The sequence below is a fragment of the Drosophila grimshawi genome, unplaced genomic scaffold, assembly GCF_018153295.1.
Source record: "Drosophila grimshawi isolate 15287-2541.00 unplaced genomic scaffold, ASM1815329v1 contig_311, whole genome shotgun sequence".
NCBI classification, from domain to species: domain Eukaryota; kingdom Metazoa; phylum Arthropoda; class Insecta; order Diptera; family Drosophilidae; genus Drosophila; species Drosophila grimshawi.
The window spans coordinates 27259161-27282783 of NW_025063098.1; the positions used below are offsets into that span (position 1 = coordinate 27259161).

The 23623-nt window shown below is 40.5% G+C and overlaps 7 protein-coding genes across 11 annotated transcripts; 3 read left to right on the forward strand and 4 right to left on the reverse strand.

Moving 5' to 3' along the window:
* Positions 1-4144: 4144 nt before the first annotated feature.
* On the reverse strand, positions 4145-9414 carry LOC6569638 (N-terminal kinase-like protein). 2 transcript variants are annotated; one of them, XM_032741541.1, is made up of 10 exons: positions 9071-9414; positions 8385-8939; positions 8094-8317; positions 7281-7686; positions 6575-7217; positions 6339-6503; positions 6131-6276; positions 5768-5896; positions 5272-5695; positions 4145-5210 (listed from the first exon to the last, which is right to left on the reverse strand). In XM_032741541.1, the coding sequence occupies exons 2-10, from the start codon at positions 8763-8765 to the stop codon at positions 5083-5085; spliced, it is 2646 nt and encodes an 881-aa protein (XP_032597432.1). In that variant the 5' UTR covers positions 8766-8939; positions 9071-9414; the 3' UTR covers positions 4145-5082. The 2 variants fall into 2 exon arrangements, with proteins under 2 accessions (XP_032597432.1, XP_001996132.2); XM_001996096.3 differs by having other exon boundaries at positions 9035-9388.
* A 246-nt stretch (positions 9415-9660) lies between these two features.
* LOC6569588 (ATP synthase subunit gamma, mitochondrial) lies at positions 9661-10854 on the forward strand. Its single transcript, XM_001996095.3, has 2 exons — positions 9661-9716; positions 9768-10854. Exon 2 carries the CDS (start codon positions 9789-9791, stop codon positions 10680-10682), a length of 894 nt encoding a protein of 297 aa, XP_001996131.1. The 5' UTR covers positions 9661-9716; positions 9768-9788; the 3' UTR covers positions 10683-10854.
* Positions 10855-10948: 94 nt separating this feature from the next.
* On the reverse strand, positions 10949-13523 carry LOC6569587 (integrator complex subunit 11). Its single transcript, XM_001996094.2, has 3 exons — positions 13249-13523; positions 12208-13182; positions 10949-11774 (listed from the first exon to the last, which is right to left on the reverse strand). The coding sequence occupies exons 1-3, from the start codon at positions 13460-13462 to the stop codon at positions 11170-11172; spliced, it is 1794 nt and encodes a 597-aa protein (XP_001996130.1). The 5' UTR covers positions 13463-13523; the 3' UTR covers positions 10949-11169.
* Positions 13524-13882: 359 nt separating this feature from the next.
* Positions 13883-16834, forward strand: LOC6569586 (GATOR complex protein WDR24). Its single transcript, XM_001996093.3, has 8 exons — positions 13883-14031; positions 14087-14729; positions 14789-15121; positions 15190-15274; positions 15330-15494; positions 15548-16009; positions 16071-16256; positions 16369-16834. The coding sequence occupies exons 1-8, from the start codon at positions 13908-13910 to the stop codon at positions 16723-16725; spliced, it is 2355 nt and encodes a 784-aa protein (XP_001996129.1). The 5' UTR covers positions 13883-13907; the 3' UTR covers positions 16726-16834.
* A 32-nt stretch (positions 16835-16866) lies between these two features.
* On the reverse strand, positions 16867-19661 carry LOC6569585 (probable glucosamine 6-phosphate N-acetyltransferase). 4 transcript variants are annotated; one of them, XM_032741558.2, is made up of 6 exons: positions 19497-19661; positions 18045-18255; positions 17845-17972; positions 17639-17700; positions 17354-17573; positions 16867-17019 (listed from the first exon to the last, which is right to left on the reverse strand). In XM_032741558.2, the coding sequence occupies exons 1-6, from the start codon at positions 19497-19499 to the stop codon at positions 16978-16980; spliced, it is 666 nt and encodes a 221-aa protein (XP_032597449.1). In that variant the 5' UTR covers positions 19500-19661; the 3' UTR covers positions 16867-16977. The 4 variants fall into 4 exon arrangements, with proteins under 4 accessions (XP_032597449.1, XP_032597448.1, XP_001996128.2 ...); XM_032741557.1 differs by lacking the exon at positions 19497-19661 and adding an exon at positions 18329-18358 and having other exon boundaries at positions 16867-16954; XM_001996092.3 differs by lacking the exon at positions 19497-19661 and adding an exon at positions 18329-18358.
* Positions 19662-20019: 358 nt separating this feature from the next.
* LOC6569584 (complex I intermediate-associated protein 30, mitochondrial) lies at positions 20020-21131 on the reverse strand. Its single transcript, XM_001996091.2, has 2 exons — positions 20573-21131; positions 20020-20509 (listed from the first exon to the last, which is right to left on the reverse strand). The coding sequence occupies exons 1-2, from the start codon at positions 21041-21043 to the stop codon at positions 20093-20095; spliced, it is 888 nt and encodes a 295-aa protein (XP_001996127.1). The 5' UTR covers positions 21044-21131; the 3' UTR covers positions 20020-20092.
* Positions 21132-21193: 62 nt separating this feature from the next.
* LOC6569583 (dehydrogenase/reductase SDR family protein 7-like) lies at positions 21194-23019 on the forward strand. The gene is made up of 5 exons (XM_001996090.3): positions 21194-21425; positions 21485-21628; positions 21682-21898; positions 21961-22206; positions 22267-23019. The coding sequence occupies exons 1-5, from the start codon at positions 21264-21266 to the stop codon at positions 22476-22478; spliced, it is 981 nt and encodes a 326-aa protein (XP_001996126.1). The 5' UTR covers positions 21194-21263; the 3' UTR covers positions 22479-23019.
* Positions 23020-23623: the final 604 nt, after the last annotated feature.

Genomic DNA, 23623 nt, shown 5'->3' on the forward strand with positions numbered 1-23623 from the left:
TGAATAAATGTTTACTTCTTACTTTGCAGAAATTTATTTATATATTTATATATATATATATTTTTTCCATTATGATTAAAGGCACAAAAAGACTCAAATTAATTGATTCGTGATATCAAAATTCGAATTTGAAGATTAGTTAGAAAATACGCAATTAATTTCTTTGAGCAATGATTAATTTTGAATGAAGTGAACTACTCAAGACTTGGACTATAGAAGTCCATAACTAATTATACCTTATAGGCTTTGTTTACAGGGCATTTGGTATAGCAATAAATCTGCAATTGTTGCTGCTGCGACAACAACAAGAAAAACACTAAAAACATTTAATGCATTTTGCGCACGCTTAAAGCGAGAAAATTATGTGAATTTTATGAATGTTGTGCATTTAGTAGAATTGTTGTTGTTGTTCTTTTTTAGTTGCTGTTGCTGTAATTGTTGTAATTGTTGTTGTTGTTGTCGCACACCTGCGTGCCAAATTGGCCGCATCGGTGACAAAAGCACAAAAATCATTAATATTTCAAGTTTAATAAGCGCAAAATGGGTGGCATTTGATTTGGCCAAGATGCCAATGATTTCTAGCCAGCTTGAGGGCAGGCAGTCAGTCAGTCAGTCGGGCATTCAGCCAGGCAGCCAGTCAGCCTGGCATTAACATAATGATCTCAATATTTGAACAGCTTTATCACGACCCAGCATTTAATTACACAGCAGTTTCAGTTTCAGCGTCAGATTTTTGCTTCATTTTCTGCCGCACACAAATTAGACACGCGATCTCTGCTCTTGTAAGGCAGGGCGTATGAGTAATGTGGGCAAGTGCTGCATTGTTATTGCTGTTGATAATGCTGTGATTATTGCAATTGTTGTTGCTTGTCAAGCAAACTCAACTCAGGCACCCTTCAGCCCGCCCCCGCCCCGCCCTCTATGAGTGTTCTTAGCAAATGACTTCAGCGCACTAAAAATACATTCCAAAGACATTTCGGATTTTGCTAAATGGAAACTATTTTTGGATCCGTGCAACTACACTCGCAGAAAAATATGCACTAGAAAAATATAGAAAAATATACGAAAATCAGAAAATTACTAATATTTAGAAAATTAATAAAATTCAGTCAATTCAATCCATTTCCAAACGTTTTGTGTCTATACCTAAATTTAGAATTATCGTCTAACAACAGAAATTTTGTTGTATTTGTATTTGTATTTTTCTGAATTTAAGTATGAAAGTTTCTTAAAAATAATAAAAAAAAATAGTTTAACATTTCTAAGATTGAGAAATATGCTTTTAAGAAAGTAAGTTATAAGTTCTAAGATCTGAAAAGTATAAATAAATAAAAGATTTTAATGACTGTCAAATCATTCTAATTGTTCTGCTCTTAATGAAAATTAAGAATACATTTAAAATGTATTTTTGTTTTTATGGATTGATTTAAAAAGTAAATCTAAAATGTTTTAAGAAATATATATAGAAAATATTAAACTAAAATATTTTCTGGGTCAAATGTGGGCCAGTATTTTTTCTGAGTGTAGAGTTAAGTGGAGCTATTTTGCCAGTGAGTGATTGAATCATGGCAAGGGCAGCTCGAAACATTTCAAGTGCAGCAAAACAGCAAATGAATGCGAAACGAGCGCGTGAGAAAAGCAACCAATCAAATTAGCACTATTTCTGTTTCTGTGACTTGGCTTTGGATTTGGTTTTGGTTTTGGTTTAGGCGTACCTATAAATAAAGTAAGTGGAGCGCCTCCAACGTGGCGTGACGGCGACAAACGATCTGCAATAAATGAAGCATGCAATATGTGTCTAGTCTTTGGCTACAACAACGACAATTTATCAGACCAGAGGCCTTAATTGATTTTTTTCTGTAATCTTTATAATTTTGCGTATTCTTCACGATTTTTTAAGTCCAAAGGTATTTCAACTTAAGTGTTTTCTACGTTAAGTTCAGCTGGAAGCACAAAAGTACCAATCACGAATCGTTCCCAGTCTTTGCTTTAACTATTATTATTAATAATATTTGATTTCTACTTTTATTGGTATTACTATTTTCAGATATAATTACGTCAATGATCTATGCTAATTGTAACAAAATATAAAGAGCGATCATCGGAAATTAGATACAAACTTATAATAGTAATTTAGTTTAGAGGTTTCTATGAATTTTCTCAAGTCAATATAAATATAAGTAACAGCCTGCTAGTCTACACTTATCCTGCAACAAGCTAATAAAAGAATTAAATGAATTTATAAGAATTATACTCATAATTCCAATTCTTAGAAAGCTTATTAATAATGGTAACATTCTCAAAGACTATATTTATTCAACTACATAAAGAAAGAAGTTTCTCAAAATAATAAATAAATTAATCTGAATTCAGAATTAAAATTCCAGTTCACTAAAATATATTGTAAATGTTGTAGAAAAAACTCTACAACAATAAAATTACACTTGGAAAATGTATCTCTTGAAAAACACATATATGTATATAAAATCGTGACAGTAAGCACCAAAAAAGTATGTTTACACTTTAAATTCAATTAAAGCGAAAAATAAATTATAAACAATTTCAATTTCAAAACATTTTGTGCCTTCTATTGAGGAACGCGTAGAACCCATCAGAAAAATAAAAATAGCTTCTTATTATTTGTAGTGAAAGAAAGAAACACATGTGAGTCTTGTAAGTGGTTAAATGCTGTTGTCGATGTTGATATATCTGTCTGATCTATGGCAGTACTTATTTATTTTATTTACCTCTATATCTTTTGTGGTCCTTGGGGCTACGTCCAAAACAGCTGTGCAAACGGGCCATTTAAATACAATATGTACGCAAAGCGTTTAATGCCATTGGTTTAATTGTTGCAATTAGCAAACAATGCGAAACAGTTGTTAAACCAATTCCGAGAATTGGCTGGCTGAACAAAAGACCACACTAAACTGTCAATTCGATTGATTCTATGCACAACACACAATAAATTACCCATTTTAGTTTTTAAATGAAAATTCCAATACATCTCCAAATGTATGTGTTAAATTTTTCAAAATTTATTTTTACTGATGATTAGTACTAAATAATTTTAATTTTTCTTTTTGTTTTTTTTATTTTGTTTTTATTTTTATCATTACCACTTCCAATGAATTTCTTTGCAGTCTTTAAAATTTGTCTAAACAATGAATATTCATGTTTTGTTAGTTTTTTTTTTTTAATAAATTTCATTCACTAATTATATATGTTGCTCTGAAAATTGTATTTTCTAGAAATGTTTTTAAAAATGAATGCCACAAATATTTCGGTATCTAGAACTAAGTAGCTTTACTTTTCTGTTTGTTTGTCTTTTTGTTTTTGTTTTTTTATTTTTGGTTTTCGTGTTTCGTGTTTAATTTTTTCTGTTTTATTTATGTTTTCTTGACTTTTTGCTAGATAAATCGCAATATTTACCAATTCAAATACAACTGATGCGGCAGACAACAATCAGATTTCAAAATTCAACATTTCTCATTGTTATTTTTCATTTTATAATTGTTTGTTCTGTTTGTTTTTAGTTTGCTCCGGTTATTGTTTGTTTTATTTATATATTTTTTTTAGTTTGGGTATTAAAAAATATATATGGAAAAATTGTACACTGATATTGAGGTATTGGAAAAAATCGGCGTATATGTTATGTATATATATGTATGTCATGTATATACAGGCATTAATTATATAAGGTAAGGTATTTCAATTTCCATCTTTTTTTTATATTTTTTATTATTTCCTTTTTTTTTGTTATGTAACTTTGACATGCAAAAAATGGCTTGCGCTTGGTGCTGTTAGTGGGAAAATTCACATTTAAAAATTGTTGTTGTTACCAAAAAACGATTTGGGCTTACTGTTTTTTTTTTTTGTTTTTCTTTTTTGGTATCTTGTTCCTATATAGCAACATAGGCAATAACAGGTGCGATTTTTACTACGTACAAATTGTAAAATGAAAAAGCTTACAAATTATTTCGTTTCGTAATTGCTTGCAATTTGCGTGTTTTCTTTTTTCATTCATTTATGGATTTTTAGTTTTCTTTTGTTGATTTTTATTGTGTTTAGGTACTATATAAAAATACAATATATATATATATATTTATTAAAATTCACAATTGTTTGTTTTTTGTTTATTAGTTTTGCTGCAATTTGCACAGCAAAAATGTTGGTTTTAAATTTTATTTTTACAGCGCTCCTAGAAAGTCAAATCTGGAATACTAATATCGTTTCGTTTTTAATTCTGAAAATGGCTGAGCAAATAATTAAAGGATCTGTTGCACACACGCACGCACACACACACAAACACACACACATATACACAAGCACACATGGCAGACCATTCGAAATGGAGTTTGTAGTAAATCACACATAGATATACAACGAGTTTGGAGATTAGCAGGTTGATCCACACTATGTCTTCAATCTATTAACTGCAAAGCATTCTTAGCTAAATCCTTGACACATATCCAAAATACATTTAAACACCTAAGAACTTGATAAATCGTAAAAGTATCTGCAAGAATATACACCATATATCAACTTTCATTTCACATCGATTAGTCATTATCCCATTAGTTATTGGCTTAATGATGAATAAATTTCAAATAATTTACTAGCTAGTTTTTGTGGTTTATTTTCAGTTAGTTTCATCTGTTCTTCTGTTAACTAAGCTTTTGTTTTTGTTTTTTTCCCTTTTTTTTTTAGTTTAGACTCTGTGTGTGTTTACACATTATTATGTATTAGGCTAGCGAGAATTTAGACAATATCAATGCTTAAATTAAATAGTGCCTGCTTTATGAACTTTAAATGCGCCTATGGGCAAAAAATCGAAATGGAGACTTAAGACGTTTGCGAGATTGCATTCAATGCATACTCGCATACACATACACAGATATACACTCACACACGCACACACACACACACACACACACACACACAGATATACAAATACATGCATACACTTTAGGCTTATAGTTGTTTCTTTTCTTTTTTTTTGTTTTGGAATAAGTTCTAATAAATATACAATATGCTATGAACTGCAAAAGCACTTTTGCACGATTCATTTTGTAAATCCTTTTAAAGCTTTTTAGTCCCCAATTTCAATGGGCCAGTGGCGCGTTGCGCTCGTCGCGCCTCCAATTCCCGCTGACGTTGCAGCTTCTTCTCCTCGCGCTTGCGACGCGCCTCATCTATTTTGCTGTTGCCTAAAAGGAATCAATGGATGAGTGAATTCTATAAATATATATATATATATATGATACCCACCTAAGCCCGGCTCATCGATTGGCTCGAATTCGCCATCGGCCCAGGAATCGCTATTCCAATTGGCATTATGCGTCGTATTATTCATGTGCGATGATGGCGGGCTTATATTATTGCAATTGGTCAATGCACCTGGCGTTGTGGGAGATGTGGTGGCGCTGCTCGAGAGATTTGCCAGCTCCTTTGGTCGCAGCGTTGACTGTTGTTGTTGTTGCTGTTGTTGTCTCGACGGCGATAAGGTGATGTGTGAATTGAGCTTGGCAAGCGGTTCGATCAGATCATTTAACTCGTGCTGCTGCAGCTGCTGTTGATGCTGATGCGGTCGCTGATGCTGTTGCTGCTGGCTGGATGATGTCGTTGAGGATATCGATTGTCGGGCCAACTGTTGCTGTTGTTGCTCCTGCTCCGCTTGCTCCTCCTCCTCGCACTGCACACGTAGATATAAATTAAGTCAATTAATGTGTATTAAATTAAATGATTTATTTTTTTTGTTACTTACCGGATCCTCTTCCAGGCTGCCCCATTCCTCATTATCCCAGCCGTCGCGCGCTTCGCTAATCGCATTAGTTGCCACCAGTTGACCATTGTTGGAGGTGGCAACCAGCGGACTGCTCGGATCCTGTGAAGTCTAAGGCGTGAAAACGAATTAAATATTTGTTAATGTGGAATAAAAACAATTTTCTTCGAACTGCCTATCATAAATAAATAGATGTATATATCAATTAATATATATCGATTCTGGTATTGATTTGGACTGCCGAAGATTAAATACCCTTGGCACATATCGTATATATATACGAACGAGAATTCCTTGCTCAATTCTATGCAAGATTCCAACCCGAAATTGTAACATTAAACTCACATCCATTTCACCCCAGTTCTCATTGTCCCAATCGTTGTTGCCGTAGTCCGATGCCGAGGCTGAGGTATCATTACTTTCGTGCTCCAAGGATGTCATTGAGGTGACACTGCTTGTTGTCGTCGACAGGCTGCTGCTCGAAGGTTGTTCTGTTTTCAATGAAAGGCATTCAATTAGAGACTGCTATAAGCCAAGTAAAGATATCACTTACCCAATGACGCTGGCTTGGAGAGATTACGACCCGTTAAGGGCGGCCGCGGTCTGGAAGAATCGCTTTGGCTGCGATAGAACTTTGCCGTCACCGCTGTCACGGCCCAGCCCGCCCAGGTGGCAGCCGCATTGCCAATCGAAGGCGTGGCCGTATGAACATCCGCCTCTGTTATAAGAACATTTTTTTCCGATTTTGTTGGATTTACACAAAACTATTTATGTTTATGTTGCACTTACCCATTGTTTCGCGCAGACTTGGATCCTCAGAGACCTTTTCGAGTTTGCCGAGGAAGCCACGTATTGTTTTAAAGGCCGGTTCGCGTACTGTTTTCTCTGGATCGACAGTTAGCGAACACAACGATGGTAAGACACGATTGGCCACCTCACTGAGCAAAAAATATTGCTGTGTGGCCGCCAGGGCCAGGACGCCGGCAACACGTGCCGGCGGAAACGGATCTCGCATTGCGCGTATAAATGCCGAGACAAGAACACGTTGTCGCACCTGCGGATGCAAATGTGGCGCAATTTTGCCCAAGCACACTGTGGTATTGGTGCGTATGCCACCCTGATCATCACGCGCCTGCAAGCGCGCAAAATGACGCAGCACCTCCACATTCAAATTGTTATAGTTGAGCTTCGGCGCCAAATGGATGATGGACTTGACCGTCTGCTCGCGTATGGTGGCGTTTGTGTCCAGGAAACCATGCGCCACTTGCGGAAATATCTGATCGTTGACCACAGGAGGCTGTAGATGTGCAATAAACAAATCCAATTGCTGCAACAAACGAGAGCGAGTCACGCGATCCGTTGACGCAAACAGCTTCACCACGCACGGCACAATTCGCTTCTGATACTCCAGCTCATCCAGTAGTTTGCCCAGCTAAATAATCCATAGATTAATAAAAGTGTGCTTGAATTTTGTTGATGATATCAATTAGAATACCTTAAACATGGGCGCCAGCACGGCGGAACCCGCATCGCCATACTCGTAAGCCGTTATCAGTTGTGGAAGTATTTTATGTCTACAAACATTATCGGGAAAGTTCTCCAGATGCGTCGTTAGACCGCTAAAGAAACGATTTTTCTCCGCCTTGTCCTTGATCTGGATTTCCTCCAAAAACAGCAGCGTGTCCACCAAATCATTCTTAAAGAAACCGCCTGGCTTGCGACAGCGCGTTATAATATCCGCCGGATTTGGTCGATTCGACGGCGATGCGCCGACCAGCTCACAATAAAGCGATTGCAGCGATTTGGGTATGTGCTCAATGTCTTTGAGATTGGAACGTTGCTTCAGCACGCCATTGAAGGCCTCCCATACGAGACAGCCAAGGCCCCACATGTCCACAGAGCTGTTGAGCGGAAAGAAATTGTGAGTTTTGAGTTGGTCAAAATAAGGTTTATCGGGGAACTGAACAACTAGGATACGGACTCGAATTGCAAATGTGTGTGTATGGAAATTACAATGTTTTAGCTGAAGTTATAATCATAATTTTGATGGAATTCCAATATTATTAAGGAACAATTTTCATCTTTTTATGCCTTCAGCTAAGGCATAATAACTTTGAGGTTGTTTTAATATTATTAAGGAACATTTCTAATATTTTACATGTGCTGAAGTAGTTCTAAAATTATTAAGGGACAATTTGAATCATTTACATATCACACATTCAGCTTTCAGCTAGGACATAGTTATAACTTTGAGGCAATTCTAATAGTATTAATTATAATTCTAATCTTTTACATTTACAATTCCTACCATTTGGTTGCTGCTTTGAGCTTGCTCTGATCATTCTTCTCGGGCGCATCGTAGACCTCCAGTGTGACGGGTATTTTAACTGGTGGCATTGGATTGCCATCGGCAGCAGCGACATACTCCAAGCTGCCAAGTTTCCATTCGCCGGATGCATTGACAAACACTGACCAGGCGGATACATTGTTGTGCCGCAAATTGCCATCGTTATTGAGAAAGGAGAGAGCACGCTATAATAAATTGAAAGAGAGTTCAAAATAAAGTTGTGCATTCAATAAATATTTTTGTTAAGCTTGCCGTTATTTGAAAGATGCCCCAGGCGAGATAGAGGCCCTTCTGTACATTGTCTGTGGCTAGTTTCGTGAAATATGTGCCCAATGGATCCACCGCCTCGGTGGCTACATACAACATCTTGTCCGTTTCCAGCGAGTCCAGATATTGTAAGATGCTTGGGTGACGCAACGTTTTGAGACGCTTCAGTGATGCCTTGGCCAGTTCACATTTTGTATCGGAGCCGCTGCGTATATCATAAACGAAAACGGACACCTCCTCGAGGGTGGTCTTGCGCTTGGCCTTGTGCAGTGTCCATATGGAATAGTTGTCGAAGCCAGCGACTGGTTCGCCAATGTCATATGGAAAATCTTTGGAGGAGTCGCGCGAGAAGAACGACCACATCATGTGTTTTGCTCGACGGCTCAATATTTTGTTACGTCCGGTGACAAACAGCTAACAAAATCAGCGACAACACACACACACACGCACACACACTAACGCAGTCACGCACGCACACACAGCTGTTGCTGTCTATGTTACTGTTGACGAATTGTTATAGCTCAGCAGAAGAGATGCGCGCTGCTAAGTGGGAAATAGAGAGAGAGAGAAAGAGAGAGCGGGGGGATAGCTGTTAACATTAATGGGTATAAACCAACAGCACCACAATTACGTACTAATTTTTAGTTTTGCATTTATCGTCGTATCCTTACGTTTGACAGCTGTTATCGTTTCCCGTTATTGCACTTATGTGGATTTATCAACAATTTGCCTGCCCATACACACGTACGCACACGCACACACACATACACTCTTTTTACACCACTGTTATTCTCTTTCTATGCTGAGCAGCAACAATTTTTCAACATACTTTCGGTTGGGAAATCGAAATCGTATCGAGCTAAACGCAAAATTAAAGACTAACACGTATCTTGTTGCACTATGTTACATTATAACTAATCGGCTGAGCTTGATGGAAGTTAAATTCCTTAATTATTTTAAAACTTTTTCCCGAGTACGTCAGCTTTTTGCTTCTTCTTTCGTGGGCTGCTTTAGTGATGACACGCGAGTAAAGGGGTGCACAATCGAATAGATGAGCAGCTGACTTAGAATATCTTATCGATTGCTTTACAAATTTACAAATGAAGAAAATAAACTGAAAATATCTAAGCAATTGAATAATATGTAAATTAATATTAAATTACTACACAATACACTCTTCAATTATGTTTTGCTTGCAATTGGCAAGAGCAAGCCATTTGCCATTCACAGCGAATGCCGACAACACTTGACAGCTGAACAGTGTGGCAAGGCCGTACCCTGTGTTATAACATTCGTCTCGCTGCCAACTTCACGCAGGTAAATTTTCGCTGTTCGTTCGTACGTATTTTGGGCTAATTTCTTGTGCAGGAACTTCAACAGCAACACAGGATGATGATGCAACGTACTGCACTCTTGATGCCTCTGGCTGTTGAAGCCACGCTTGTGGCTCAGCAGCAACGTGGCATGGCCACACTGAAGGCCATCTCCATTCGCCTCAAATCGGTAAAGAACATCCAGAAAATTACGCAATCAATGAAGATGGTGTCCGCTGCAAAATACGCCCGTGCCGAGCGTGATTTGAAGGCGGCGCGTCCCTACGGCGTGGGTGCTCAACAATTCTTCGAGAAGACCGAAATCCAAGCGGATGGTGCAGCCGAGCCGAAGAAGCTCTTGATCGCCATGACTTCGGATCGTGGCCTGTGCGGTGCCGTTCATACCGGTGTTGCTCGTCAGATCCGTGGTGAATTGGCCAAGGATGATTCAAACACCAAGGTGTTCTGTGTGGGCGACAAGTCACGCTCCATTCTCGCGCGTCTCTATGGCGCGAACATCCTGATGGTGGCCAACGAAGTGGGACGATTGCCACCCACTTTCGTGGATGCCTCGAAGATTGCCCATGAAGTGCTGTCCACCGGTTACGATTATACCGAGGGCAAGATCTATTACAATAGATTCAAGTCTGTGGTGTCTTACCAGTGCTCCACACTGCCCATCTACAGTGGACCCACTGTCGAGAAGTCAGAGAAACTGGCCGTTTACGATTCGCTCGATAGCGATGTGATTAAGAGCTATTTGGAGTTCTCGCTCGCCTCGCTCATCTTCTATACAATGAAGGAGGGCGCCTGCTCAGAGCAATCGTCTCGCATGACTGCCATGGACAATGCCTCGAAGAATGCCGGTGAAATGATTGAGAAATTGACCCTCACATTCAACCGCACCCGACAGGCTGTCATCACCCGTGAGCTGATTGAGATCATCTCCGGTGCCGCTGCCCTCACATAAGAAGTGGAACTCCACAACACTCCAGTTCGAGCCGCAGCTCCAGATTCAACGATCCTAAATACAAAAAATATGAAAACGATTCGAAGACGCCAGAGCTGCGTACATTGAAATGATTAATAAAAACATCTAATTATCTGAGATAAAAACACAGAATAAATAGCGTGGAAACGAATCATTGCAATTTTTAGTTAAATACAAATTGTTCCCATTAAAAACGTAGCTAAAACTTATTTAAATGCTGCTTTTAAAATTTCAATATTTGTGAATTTGGAATGGAATTCGTTGATCGAAAAGAGAATGAAATTTATTGGTTGAAAAATAGTTAAATGTATTTTTCGTATAATTTCAGAAACTCACAATTTGAAAAGATCCCTTTTTCTTTTTTGCTTAACAATTATGGAATCGTGACGAACACGTTAAGGCCTAAGCCGGAGTGAAATAAACCCGGCAAACTGGCACTCTTTCTATCTTCTATATCTTATATAGACTAGCACATATTTTGTAGGACATTCAGTATATAGGCGCCTATGTCTTCATCCTGATTGGTCCAAGTGATCAGTAATGTCTTTTGTTTGGGATCCTTTTCGTCCTCCTCGACATTGATCTCAACGCTTTCGACGCTTATGGTGCCGGTCTCCTGCAGCACAACAGTCCAACCCGTTAGCTTCTCATCGAGCAGCAATTTGAGTTTCTCGCTGGTGCGCAACTTTGGTCCCGGATCATCCATTTTGACCTTGGACGTGAAGCGCATCACATGCCGATTGATGCCGATCTCCTTGAGGGCATCTGTCAGATTTTGCAACATAATGCGATTGTCCTTCATCACCAGAACGCCATGGATGAGACGTCTGCGCTTCGGATCCGGTGGTTGGGCATTGTAGGCACGTGCCTCCGCCTTGAGCAGTGATATCGAAGCATCCACGGGTATTTTGACTGGCGTGGAGATCACACATGTCTCCCCATTCGCCGGCATATACGTCTCCAGATTGAACTCATCTCGTATTTTGGCGCGCAGGAATTTCATCTTCTCCGCCTCGCCATGCACGAGCATCACGTTCTTGGGCTCACAGTTCTGGATGAGCTGCATAATACCTGAAATTAATTTATAATTAGGTTTATAGTTGTGGAAACAGGCAGGAGATGGAAACAATGCCTGAAGGACTCAGCCTCAGGGTTATGTTAGATCGACCTGATTTAGATTCTTCTCAATTCCTTAACACTAATGGGGGACTAAATCTGAAATATGAGACTTAAAAATGGGGCTGACCAGGATGCTTGAATCTCTTCCTGGCAAGTGACGAGGGCAGGAGCAACTCTTCAGGAGATTCCTCTTCATTAGAGCTTCTGCAGAAATCATAGGAAGTTTGCAGTCCACTGGCAATGGTGGGATTACTGGAATGCAGTTTATGTTAAAACTGCATCCAAATTTGGAAGCAATCTACTGGAATTAGTTTTTACCACTTATATGGCTACTTGTTCGGTGACAGGGCATCCGCTAGTCGGGTAGAGCGATCACTTCACTTACCCTTGGCATCGGCATGTGCCGAGAAGCTCATGTACTCCACGGCCATTTTGACCTCGACAACTTGACGGTTCTCAAATTCGACTTTCTTGGCACCGCCGAGAATCTTATTGCCCACAGTACCCTGGACACAATAGCCGGGCATGATGACCATGTTGTTCTCGTTGGGCGCCCATTTCTTGAAGATTTGCAGCGAGAGACCGGCGTGCAGCATGCCCGGCGTGGCGAACACAACCATCGCACCGGGATTATCAATGTAGGCCTTATCGAAGGGTTTTATGTGCTTGAAATCGAACATGTTCCGATGGACAAAAGTCTTGCGAATCTTCTGATTTGTCCAAGTGATGAACATTTTGTAGTACGTATTTGCCTTCTCTGTGAGGCCAAGAGCAAAGTAGATGGGATATTTTAGATTCATGCGCTCCCAATAGGTCTCCAGCAGGATGCACAATTCCTGTGCACGGCCCAGAGCAAAAACTGGGATGAGCACTTTCCCGCCCTTGGCGACACATTCGTGCACCTTCTTGAGGAAATCCCTCTCCCGGCAGCGCTTCGAATCTCGAATTGTGGTTGCATACGTGCTCTCCGAGATCAGCAAATCCGGCCGGCATTTATCAATCCAGGCGGCACCCAAATGTCGATCTGGCGTCATATTATAATCGCCGGTATACACTACACTCTGTGAGCCCACCTTGATCCAGAACATGGCGGCGCCAAGTACATGACCAGCATAGTATGCCTTAATCTCAAGATCTGTGTCGACCATCATGCTTTGGTGCAAAGTGACGGGAATCACTTTTTTCATGCAATCCTTGATCATTTGTGTGGTAAAGAAATTTGATTCACCCTTGCGCTCCACAGCCACTTTGCGCATATCCTCCAGCAGAATGGGAGCTATCGCCTTCGTCGGATGAGTCATGTAAATGGGCCCCGCATAGCCCACTATCTCCGACATATACGGCAGAGCGCCACAGTGATCTATATATAAATATATATATATAGAAGAATTATAGATCCAATGCGATATTCATGTTTAGCACTCACCTAGATGAAAATGGGATATGATCACGCAATCGATGTGACTGGTGATGGGTCCTTCGGGCACAATGTACGAGAAATCCGGAAAGCGTCTCTCATCGTTGTAGCCCATGTGCATGCCACAGTCGAGCATTATATTTTTGCCGCCCATCGATAGCAACAGGCAGCTGCGGCCAACATCCTGTCCGGCACCCAATGGCGTTATTTTAATATCGGGCATTTCGGATGAGTTTGCTTTAAACCTTCAAATGGAATAAGATCCTCGTCAAAGCCAGCAGCCATCTGTTTTTGCTGATTTGTGATAACACAGAGTTGTCACTGATTCTGTTAATGGTAGCTGCATATGTTATTTGTTACTCATCGTTAAGTGAGGAGCAATTCTGCAAAGTTTTTAATTAATTGTTTTTAGTCAACTTGTAAATATATACTTAAATTGTTATTATTATATTATTAATTTTAAACATTAAACAAATGTGTAATTTTTTCAATGTAGAAAGGTAATTTAGCCGTAGCCAAAATTGAATAACGGCTGTTTTACATTTAACATTGGCCAGGTAACAACAGTGATGTAATGTAAATGCTCATGTTATTTTCAATGTTATTGTTTTTGTGACAAAAGCGAAGAAGAACTTCGAGATTTGTACGCGAGTTATATTTTTATCAAAATGCTCCATTCGCTGGAGTATGCATATCCTTCCACAGTATCGTTACGCATCTGTTTGGAAGGACATGCCAATGCACTGGCCCTGAACAAGGAACACAACCAAATTGCTGTTGCCGGGCGCAGCTGTAAGTCAAAAATTGGTTTTCTTAAGATTCTAACTTTTAAAAGGATTCCTTTCAGTGCTCAAGGTATATTCAATCGATAGCGATGGTTTCACCGAAGTCTGCAATATGCGTGTTGGCAAAAACCAAAATCTCAGCTACTCCTCCAATGATGTCGCATGGAGCACACTGGATAGCAATATATTGGCGACTGCCGCAACGAATGGAGTCGTTTCCGTCTGGGATCTGTCTAAATTTGGACGACATAAGCAACTGTTGGTATACAACGAGCACGAACGCACCGCGCACACAGTCACCTTTCACAGCACTGAGCCGAATATTCTGATATCCGGCTCCCAGGATGGCACCATCAAGTGCTTTGACATCCGTTCCGATACGTCGGTCAATACGTATTTCAGTAACTCAGAATCGGTGCGAGATGTCAAGTTTTCACCGCACTCGCAAAATGTGTTTTCGGCTGTGTCGGAGAATGGGACAGTTCAGCTGTGGGACATGCGCAAGTGGGATAAATGCATGGTGCAATTTACGGCGCACAGTGGACCCATCTACACCTGCGATTGGCATCCCACACGTAATTGGCTCGCTACTGGGAGTCGTGATAAACAGATCAAGGTGTGGAATATGGATGGACGCGCCAGCCTCGAGTACACCATACACACCATCGCTGTTGTGGGTCGCGTTAAATGGCGGCCCGAACGCACGTACGTAAAATAATGCAAATTAATCAGTTTCTTTAATTTTAATATTGTCCTCTCCCTAGTTTCCACATAGCTAGCTGTGCTTTGGTGGTGGATTACAGCATTCATGTTTGGGATATACGTCGTCCTTATATACCCTTTGCCTCGTTTAATGAGCACACCAATGTGACAACGGATATTGCATGGCAGGGCAGCGATTCGCATTGTTTGCTCTCCACAAGCAAAGATTCCAGCCTTTACAAGCATGCGTTTGAGGATGCCACACGACCGGCACTGAGTGCCAATGCACAGGGTGCCAGTTTTGGGCGACACGGCGATATATCGTTCGCTAACAAGATCAAGGAATATACAAACAAATCGAGCGGCGTCTCCAATACCAAAACCACAAACTTTATGTGAGTTTGCCGCAAATGTTGCACTCCTTTTAGTTTCCTTTTGCTTATTTATTAATTGCATATTTTAGAAGTCGCCGCAAGAGCAATGTGCCGGGCAACATGCAGTTCCATCTGGACCATTCCAAGATGTACATGTTTATGCTTAAAAATTCGGTAAGTAAAGCAGTCGAATAGAAAGCTTTGATATTTCTATGTCTATATCCCACAGAACATGGCCTCGGGCTCAGATTATCCGGCACATGATGTCACCACCGAACTGCGGGTGCATGACTGCTTCATTGGTTGCGCCAAGGAGCTGCTGCTGAGTGGCAAGAAGCTGGCCGAGCTGTGCGAACACAACGCCGACATCTCCCGCAAATATGGAAAACATAATGTAATAATTCTTTCCGTTGAGCTTCACTTGTGTTAACTAATCTTTTCCCCTAGGCCACCACATTGTGGAACTTCATCAAGCTGTTCTATGGCACCAGTCACTTTGAGCCACCGTTCGAGCATCGCTCATCCTTCTCCAATCAAAAGAATCCGATGAGCTCACGTCGAGCCACACAAGTGGCCAGCGATTGGGCGCCCCATGAGCAGGGCCAGGAACTGAATGGCAACAGTCAGGAGACACAACATGAGGCGGCCGATGCCAGTGAGGATGGCGATGAGCTGGGCGGCGGTGGTAAACAGCATCCGCCTCCAACCAGCTCAGTCATTCTCTCCGAAACGCAAATAATTAGCGAGATTACGTTTGATAACTTTGAGCTATTGCGCAACGGATTCATTTACGTTGGCCCTGCGGATGTGACAAAAGCACTCGCATTCCCGGACACCGCACTGCATCATGATGTGCAAGCAGCGCGTCCACAGCTGGACCTAAAGGCTTCCGATCACGAAAAGTCGCCGGTGAGTTGAGCAGTGCTTAAGCTGCTAACTGATCTCTAATTAAGTCGCTGCTCCTTTTTAGCCACCACATGTGCCGAGCATATTAAAGGTCAGCCATGTGCCACCGATACCCATGTGGGAGCCACATCAGTTTGTCGCGGATGCTTTAATGCTGCAGAACGATGTGGGCGATGTGCAAACGGCATTAATTATTCTAATTGTGTTGGGTGAGGCACGCAAGCTGCTGCCCATTGAGGATGCCGTCGTGGTAAATACGATTTGTACTTGAATATCCTGTATCTATACTAATGGCTATTGCCTAGGTACAGGGTATCTTGACAGCACTCCTTTCTTATCTCGATCATCACTCTTTCTTTTAGGAGCACTGGTTTCACACCTATGTCGATCAGCTGCATCGCTACGAGCTCTGGAACGAGGCCTGCGAGGTGATCAATCGTGCCTGGGTGCGTTCCGTGCGCCAGTTGAATCAACAATCCACCGTCATGCATACCAATTGCGGCGAGTGCGGACGACCGCTGGGCGGAAATGTTGGCTGGTATTGTGACAAATGCAAATCGATGCAGTCGGCCAAGTGTTGTGTCTGCGGTCTGATTGTGCGTGGCGTGTATGCCTGGTGTCAGGGCTGCTCTCATGGTGGGCACATTGAGCATCTGCAGCAATACTTTGCCAAGCACTCGAAATGCCCCAAGTGTGGACATCTCTGCGCATTTTCGTGACAACCGGAGGAGCCTTAAGTGGGAAGCAAATGTGATGCCAAAATAATAATGCGATTTCTAGCAAATTCAATTCCATGAAAAGCATTAAAATAAAACCTGTTTAGCCTTACTTGTTAATTAGTAATTACAACACATACTATACATATTTATCTTTATATATATATATTTTTGTAGTAGAAGATTAGGGCTACTTGATGAAAGTGCTCTTAAAGGGCAATATAACAACCACCTTTCATTGTGAGGTGTTCGCATTCAGTAGCAGAAAGGAGAGAAAAAATTATAAAATTGTGAGTTCTGTAAGAATTAAAAAAAACAGAGTAGAGCCCAAGCCAATGTGGGTTGTCTTAGCCAAATATAACTAAATAGTATGTACTTTGTGGTTCATAGGAACCACAAAGACACCACCGCCTGCCAGCGCTGTCCAAAAATCCATGCGCCAAGCGCAATGAATTGGTTTGAATGAAATTGGCAACCAAATGGCTTGCATTTTATGTTCGAGCCCATTTGATTGTGTTGTTTACATTGCGCCTCGCGCAGTTTGTGTAGCTTTAGGTTGAGGATTATCCTAAAGCTTGGATTTTGGAGCAGCGTTGGCGGCTAATTGTCAAGAGGCAAATTCGAGGCTCACAGTTTGGCAAGCGTCGCCCGAGGAGGCGCCAATGATTGAAGTCGCATTGCGCTTTAATGCAGCCGGATCTTCATCGTAGCGTATGGTCATGGAATTGGAGTTGCCGGGTATGAGTACATAGCCCAAAGTCTCATAAAACTTGATCAGCTTGTCCTTGCAGTCCAGCGACATTTTGTAGCAGCCCAGTTCCTCGGCCAACAGCGACACGGTTACCACAATGCTGCAAGGGAAGGCAGAGTTTAGTTTTTATTTGACTTATATTGTCATGGCAGCAGTTGAACTTACAGTTTGCCCAGCTGCTTGCCACGATAGGTGTCATTGACCACCACATCCTCCAGGCGACCGCGCTGCAAAGAAAATACGGGATTAGATCGTGGCTTGGCTACTTAGAATAAGTTATTCAGTAGTTATCTCCGACAACATTAAATATATAATCTTTAAATCATAAACTAATAATTCTTGGTTTTCTTCGATGTTATGCCTTAACCTACCACTGAACAATTGTGTATAAATTTGCGTTCAACGATGAGCGAGGCGGCGCCAATGATCTCGCCCTTGCGCGTATCCTCGATGACGGTGACAAAGTAATCGCCGCTGGCCTTCATCTGCGAGAAACGTGCTGCAAGCAACAACAACAATGAACAATGAGTTTCACCTGGAAGTGCATCCAATCGAAAGACTAGAAACCTACTCAGAAATTGTGTGCGTGATACATTGCCAACTTCGGTGAGCTGTGACAACAGCTGCAGAAAGCCCCGATCATAGTCCGTGTCCTTGAGGGGACGCACCTTCAGCCAGGACTCACCCGGATTGGCAGCGGAAATAAATGGCTGGAATTTGGCGGGGCTGCGATGAAAGTCGAGTTTCAGCAGCACATTCGGATCGTACAGATATGTCTCTTGCTGAAATTGGGCAGAGAAAGGGCATAATAATTAGCTTATAACGTTCAATTAACAGCGACACAAATATATCTACCACATATTGCACCATTTTGAAAGCCCACCAAAAAATATAAAAAGAGAAAGAAAAAGGCCAACGTCAGCAAACGACGCTGATTGAAGCACAAATGTAACCAAACTCAGATAACAACAGGTAGGCGAAGACAGACAACTAACTGAAGTCTACAAGGAACGGGAACAATAAGCAACTGGTTTCATGCAATGCTGTCACTTTCGATACTGGACAGGTTTTCCTATACCCTGTACCCCTAAGAATGGGGTAATCAAGGGTATCATGTGCTCGTATGCAACAGGCAGAAGAAACTCACAAATTATGAATTATCTATGAAATATTTGATAATACTTGATGAAGGAGATATCTGTGAGCCCATAAAACAAGTTATATATATTCTTATTCCGCATCAGAAATCGCTAGTAATATATAAATATGTAGATAATTTGATTATTATATATTTTTGTACTCTCAAACGAACCGACTTCGACAGGGTATCTTCTAGTCAGTCGATACACATATAATACATATAATTAATATCTATTTAAGTTTTCTCATACTTTATTCTTATCTATTTATGTTCTCTCAATCAAACATTTCACTTTGCACCTACGTAAGTAACTAAGCTGTTAACAGGGTATCTTCTAGTCGTTCGATCTATATATACTTATGAGTATTATCTATTTATGTTTTCACATACGATCTTTCTACTTTCTGCTCACTTCGCAGATGAATAACTTCTTACGACTTATAAGAAACAACTTGTAACAGTGTATCTTAGAGTCGGTCGATCTACTTAGCTACTCATGTTTAATATTTATTTATGTTTTCTCATACGAATATTTCATTGTCTGCCGACTTCTAACTAAGCTGTTAACGGGGCATCTGCTAGTCGGGCATTCTCCACTAGATCACACCCAACTTGTCTCTGGTAAAATGTTTTTTGCAAATATACATTTTTCAACGTCAGCGCAAACCGGTAAAATGCGTAAATGCCGCTTAGCTATCCACATTCCAAGTCTTTATCGATTAGCATTTGTTGTCTTTTTGCTGTTTGCTATGAACAGGATTATATTTGCGACCAAGTCAAGGTCGTATCCAATGGAGGGGCTGTTGACTCAAATGCCACATGGTCTCGATGTTGGCTAATATTTTTTCGCCATATTTTTTGCATTCAAAAACTTATACTCACCATATTTTAGTTTTGACTAATATTTACAAACTGATAAAACAAACAGCAACAACAACTACAGCATCCACACAATGCTGAGACGGAAGTTTTTCCTGTGCAGTTATCAACTTAACCTTTGGAGAACGACAGTCAAACTGAGACTGAGCGGAAGAGAGCCAGAAAATATTGCGAATGCCTGCGAGCAACAGCAGGCGCTAATTGGCTGTCGAGTGGAACAAATACTGTTGAAAATAAAAGAATCTATAAGCCATATTGAAAAGTGCAGTAACAGTTGTATTTAATAGACAACGACACACACATGTGACCCTGAGATGTGAACAACTGTAAACATTTGAACAGCTGATGTGTGAGCAGCAAGAGAGAGAGCCAATTGGGCTAAAATCGGGCAATGGCAACTGTTGAAAGCAAGCGTAAAGCAAATTGTAATTACAGTTATTTTTAACAGAGAGAACTAAAAATACCTGAATATTTTGTTCTCTCTGCATTGCAACAGCTGATTCAAGAGAGCGCGCCAAAAGAGATATTTAAAACAAAAAATGTGCAATGCATTTATTTCAACGCATACATATTACACTACAATTAAATAACGTTTGCTGTTACGTGGCTACAATATATTTAGGCGTTTTATACATTTCGTAAGCGAATTCTTCGCGATGACTGGGATCGTATTCCAAGCCAACATAATCGATTTCCAGACCAAAAGGGCCATCCATGCCCTTTTTGGCGGCCACCGAGAACCCAAAATGCGTCACACAATTCAATGCGATGGCATTCTGGCGATCCTGGACGCGACCCTTCGAGGACAGAAAGAACTTGGAGAAGGGTATTTTGGCTATCTGCCAGTGTGGACCACCGCGTGTATATAGCACATAATGATAGATATCGTTCCACATGAGATCGAAATAGCCCTCGGTGTGCAAATTAATCAGATAACTGCGTCCATCTCCCCGCACCTTCATCACAAGCATATTGTACTGCGTCCAGTCGTAGGTCGATTCACGCTTAAATGATTTCTGTGTGCGGGAAATATATGTTATTAAGTATTTTATTTATTATTGTTTAATTTCTGTACGTACTCGCACACGCTTAGTGCGTATATTAGCGTAGCCGGTACGCTTAATAATGCCATCCTTGGTGTGCTGCGAGCTAACGTCGCCATGAAAGAGTCCTGCGCCCGCCGCGCTCAGCTCGAGCGTCGCTGTGCTTTTGCCTTCGCCGTGATCTGCATCCGTTGTCACCGTCCATTTGTCGAGCACATCGGGTGCTTTAAAATCGAACACAATGTCCGTTTCGCCGGGTCGAAATACCAGTATTGGATCACTTTCCAGCTTTTCCTTGACCTCCTGGCGCCACAGCTTCATCTCTTCTTTGAGATCACGAAACCCATCGATGATGAGCTGCTTTTTCGATGGTTCCGGCAGTTTGGTTTTGTAGCCGGATTTCTTTTCACGCTCCCAGAAAGTGCGCTGCACGGCAGTTGTGTGAATTTTTGCTGCTACTGGCAGCCAGCAGCTTATCCGTTGCGTTTGTCTCACCAAGCAGTGCATTTTAACATATTTTATTCATGAGAAATAACAATTATTAAAATGCAAGCAAACAACGTAACAATTATCAGCTGTTCGTTTTGACATTCACATTGAGACGCCAACATGCAAAGTGCTCGTTACAAAGATAAATGTGAATGGCATTTGCACATTTGTTGTGTTTGTGTTTTATTATCGCCTGCAGAAGTGCAAAGTTCTTTTAATTGCAAACTTCAGAGTTACAATGAAATTACAAGATGTGGAAAAGTGTGCACCCAGCAGTGATTGGAATGTGCTTTATTGGGTGCTTGGCAGTATTCTAATGCCCATCGCCTTACCACTGGCCATAATTAATTTGTTGCAACGTTTTCGCGCCAAGAAATACCGTAATCAGTTGCCGGGCAAGGTGAAAAATTACGAATGATGTATAAAATATATGTTAATAATTAATGAAAACGTTTGCAGGTTGTGCTTATTACGGGCGCCAGTTCTGGTCTGGGCGAGTCCCTTGCCCATGTCTTCTATCGCGCAGGCTGCAAGGTGATCCTAGCTGCCCGTCGCATCCAGGAGCTGGAGCGTGTAAAGAAGGATCTTCTGGCACTAGATGTGGTACGTAGTGTAAAAGCTCTTTAATATATTTGTATTAGCAAATGTGTTTTCAGGATCCCGCATATCCGCCCACGGTTTTGGCCTTGGATCTGGCTGAACTTAATTCGATACCCGATTTTGTTAAGCGCGCCCTGGCTGTCTATAATCAAGTCGATATACTGATTAATAATGGTGGCATTGGCGTGCGTGCGGATGTTGCCTCTACAGCGGTTGATGTGGATCTTAAGGTGATGTTGGTTAACTATTTCGGCACCGTGGCGTTGACAAAAGGTACACAACTAAAACCACTTACAAAATGAATTTTATTACTCAGCTTGTCTTTCCCCATTTAGCCCTATTGCCTTCTATGGTCAAACGTCGAAGTGGTCACTTTTGTTTCATAAGTTCGGTGCAGGGAAAGTTTGCCATACCGCAACGTGCCGCTTACTCTGCCTCCAAGCATGCAATACAGGCCTTTGCCGACTCACTACGTGCTGAGGTGGCCAGCAAAAATATCGATGTATCCTGCGTGAGTCCTGGTTATATACGCACACAGCTCTCGATGAATGCTCTGACAGGAGCGGGCAGCAACTATGGCAGTTAGTAGACAACTATTTATATTATTTCGCCAGTGACTCATATAATTTGTCAATTTTTAGAAATGGATGAAGCTACGGCAAAGGGCATGTTGCCTTCGAAGCTGGCGGAGCGCATATTGCAATGCATCCTGCGCAGGGAACCCGACATAATTGTCAGCGATTGTCAGGCCAAGATTGCCTACTATTTGCGTCATTTGTTACCTTCCGTATACTTTTGGATTATGGCTAAACGCGCATTGAAATTGGAAAAGGCCGCCAAGAAAGCTAATTAAATCAGAAGTTTGTCATTAAGTTTTTAGTTTCGTTTTTTTTATTGTTATTTGAATTTTGCTTGAAATGAAAAAATTATAAAATATCGTGATGCGTGTGCAATGTGTTAAAAAATTAGTTATATTTTCATAATATCGCTTTGTAATGATAATATTAATAAATTAAATAATTAGTGTAATCATACCATTAATGTTAAGTACAACTTAAGTGTCACACATTTGCTCTCTATTTTCTGTTCGCAACTTATAATACGATTTACCAATTATTGTTCTTAAATTATGCTTGTTTACATTTACGGCTTTTGCATTTAAACGCCTTATTAATTGACGACAGAAATACTTTTCATTCGTGATACGATCTTTGACAACATTTATTAACTAGGGGGGACCGGATCTCTGCGAGGGGCTTTTAATATGTATTCTTTAAATTCATTTAGCTAAATTATAAAAATATTCGTTATCAATTCAGTGAAGTGGGTGCAAAAACCTGTATAAAAAAAAATTACATAAAAAAAATAATTACAATTGAGGTACACACACAGATTTTAAAATCGTTTTGCAGTTTTACAACTAAATGATTACATATATATATAGATATATATATATATTTATATAGTTTCAAAATCAATAAATTTCTTATGTACAATACACAAAAATGGTTCATTTCGCGCTAAATAGTCTTTTTCATCCACGCTCAAAATACTTCTTACCTCAGCTTAGATAATAATTCTTTGCATTTATTTATATACAGTACATAAACATTGGCCATTTTTTTGTGTTTTTTTTTTGTTTGTATTCTTTTTGGTAATTTTAATGATATTGCCGATTATGTTGACGTTTAAAAAAGAATCTGCGCCTTGTATAGTTTCATATTTAAATAGTTATCATAGGTATTCGCTTTAGTTTCCTATTGTTAAGACAAACTTAAAGCTACAATTTCGATTTCTCTTTATTCTTGTAATTTTTAATAAGCATTTCAAAGCGATTGTCGCGTACTTTTTTGTTTTTTTTTTGTTCGTTTTTCGTTTTAATTTTTCGTTTCATAACTTGCCTACACGCGTTAACGTTGACTGTCGGTCTGCATTTCTGTATTCCTTTTTTATTTTATGTTTTGGGTTGATCATTTGAGCTGAGCTTTATGTGTCAAT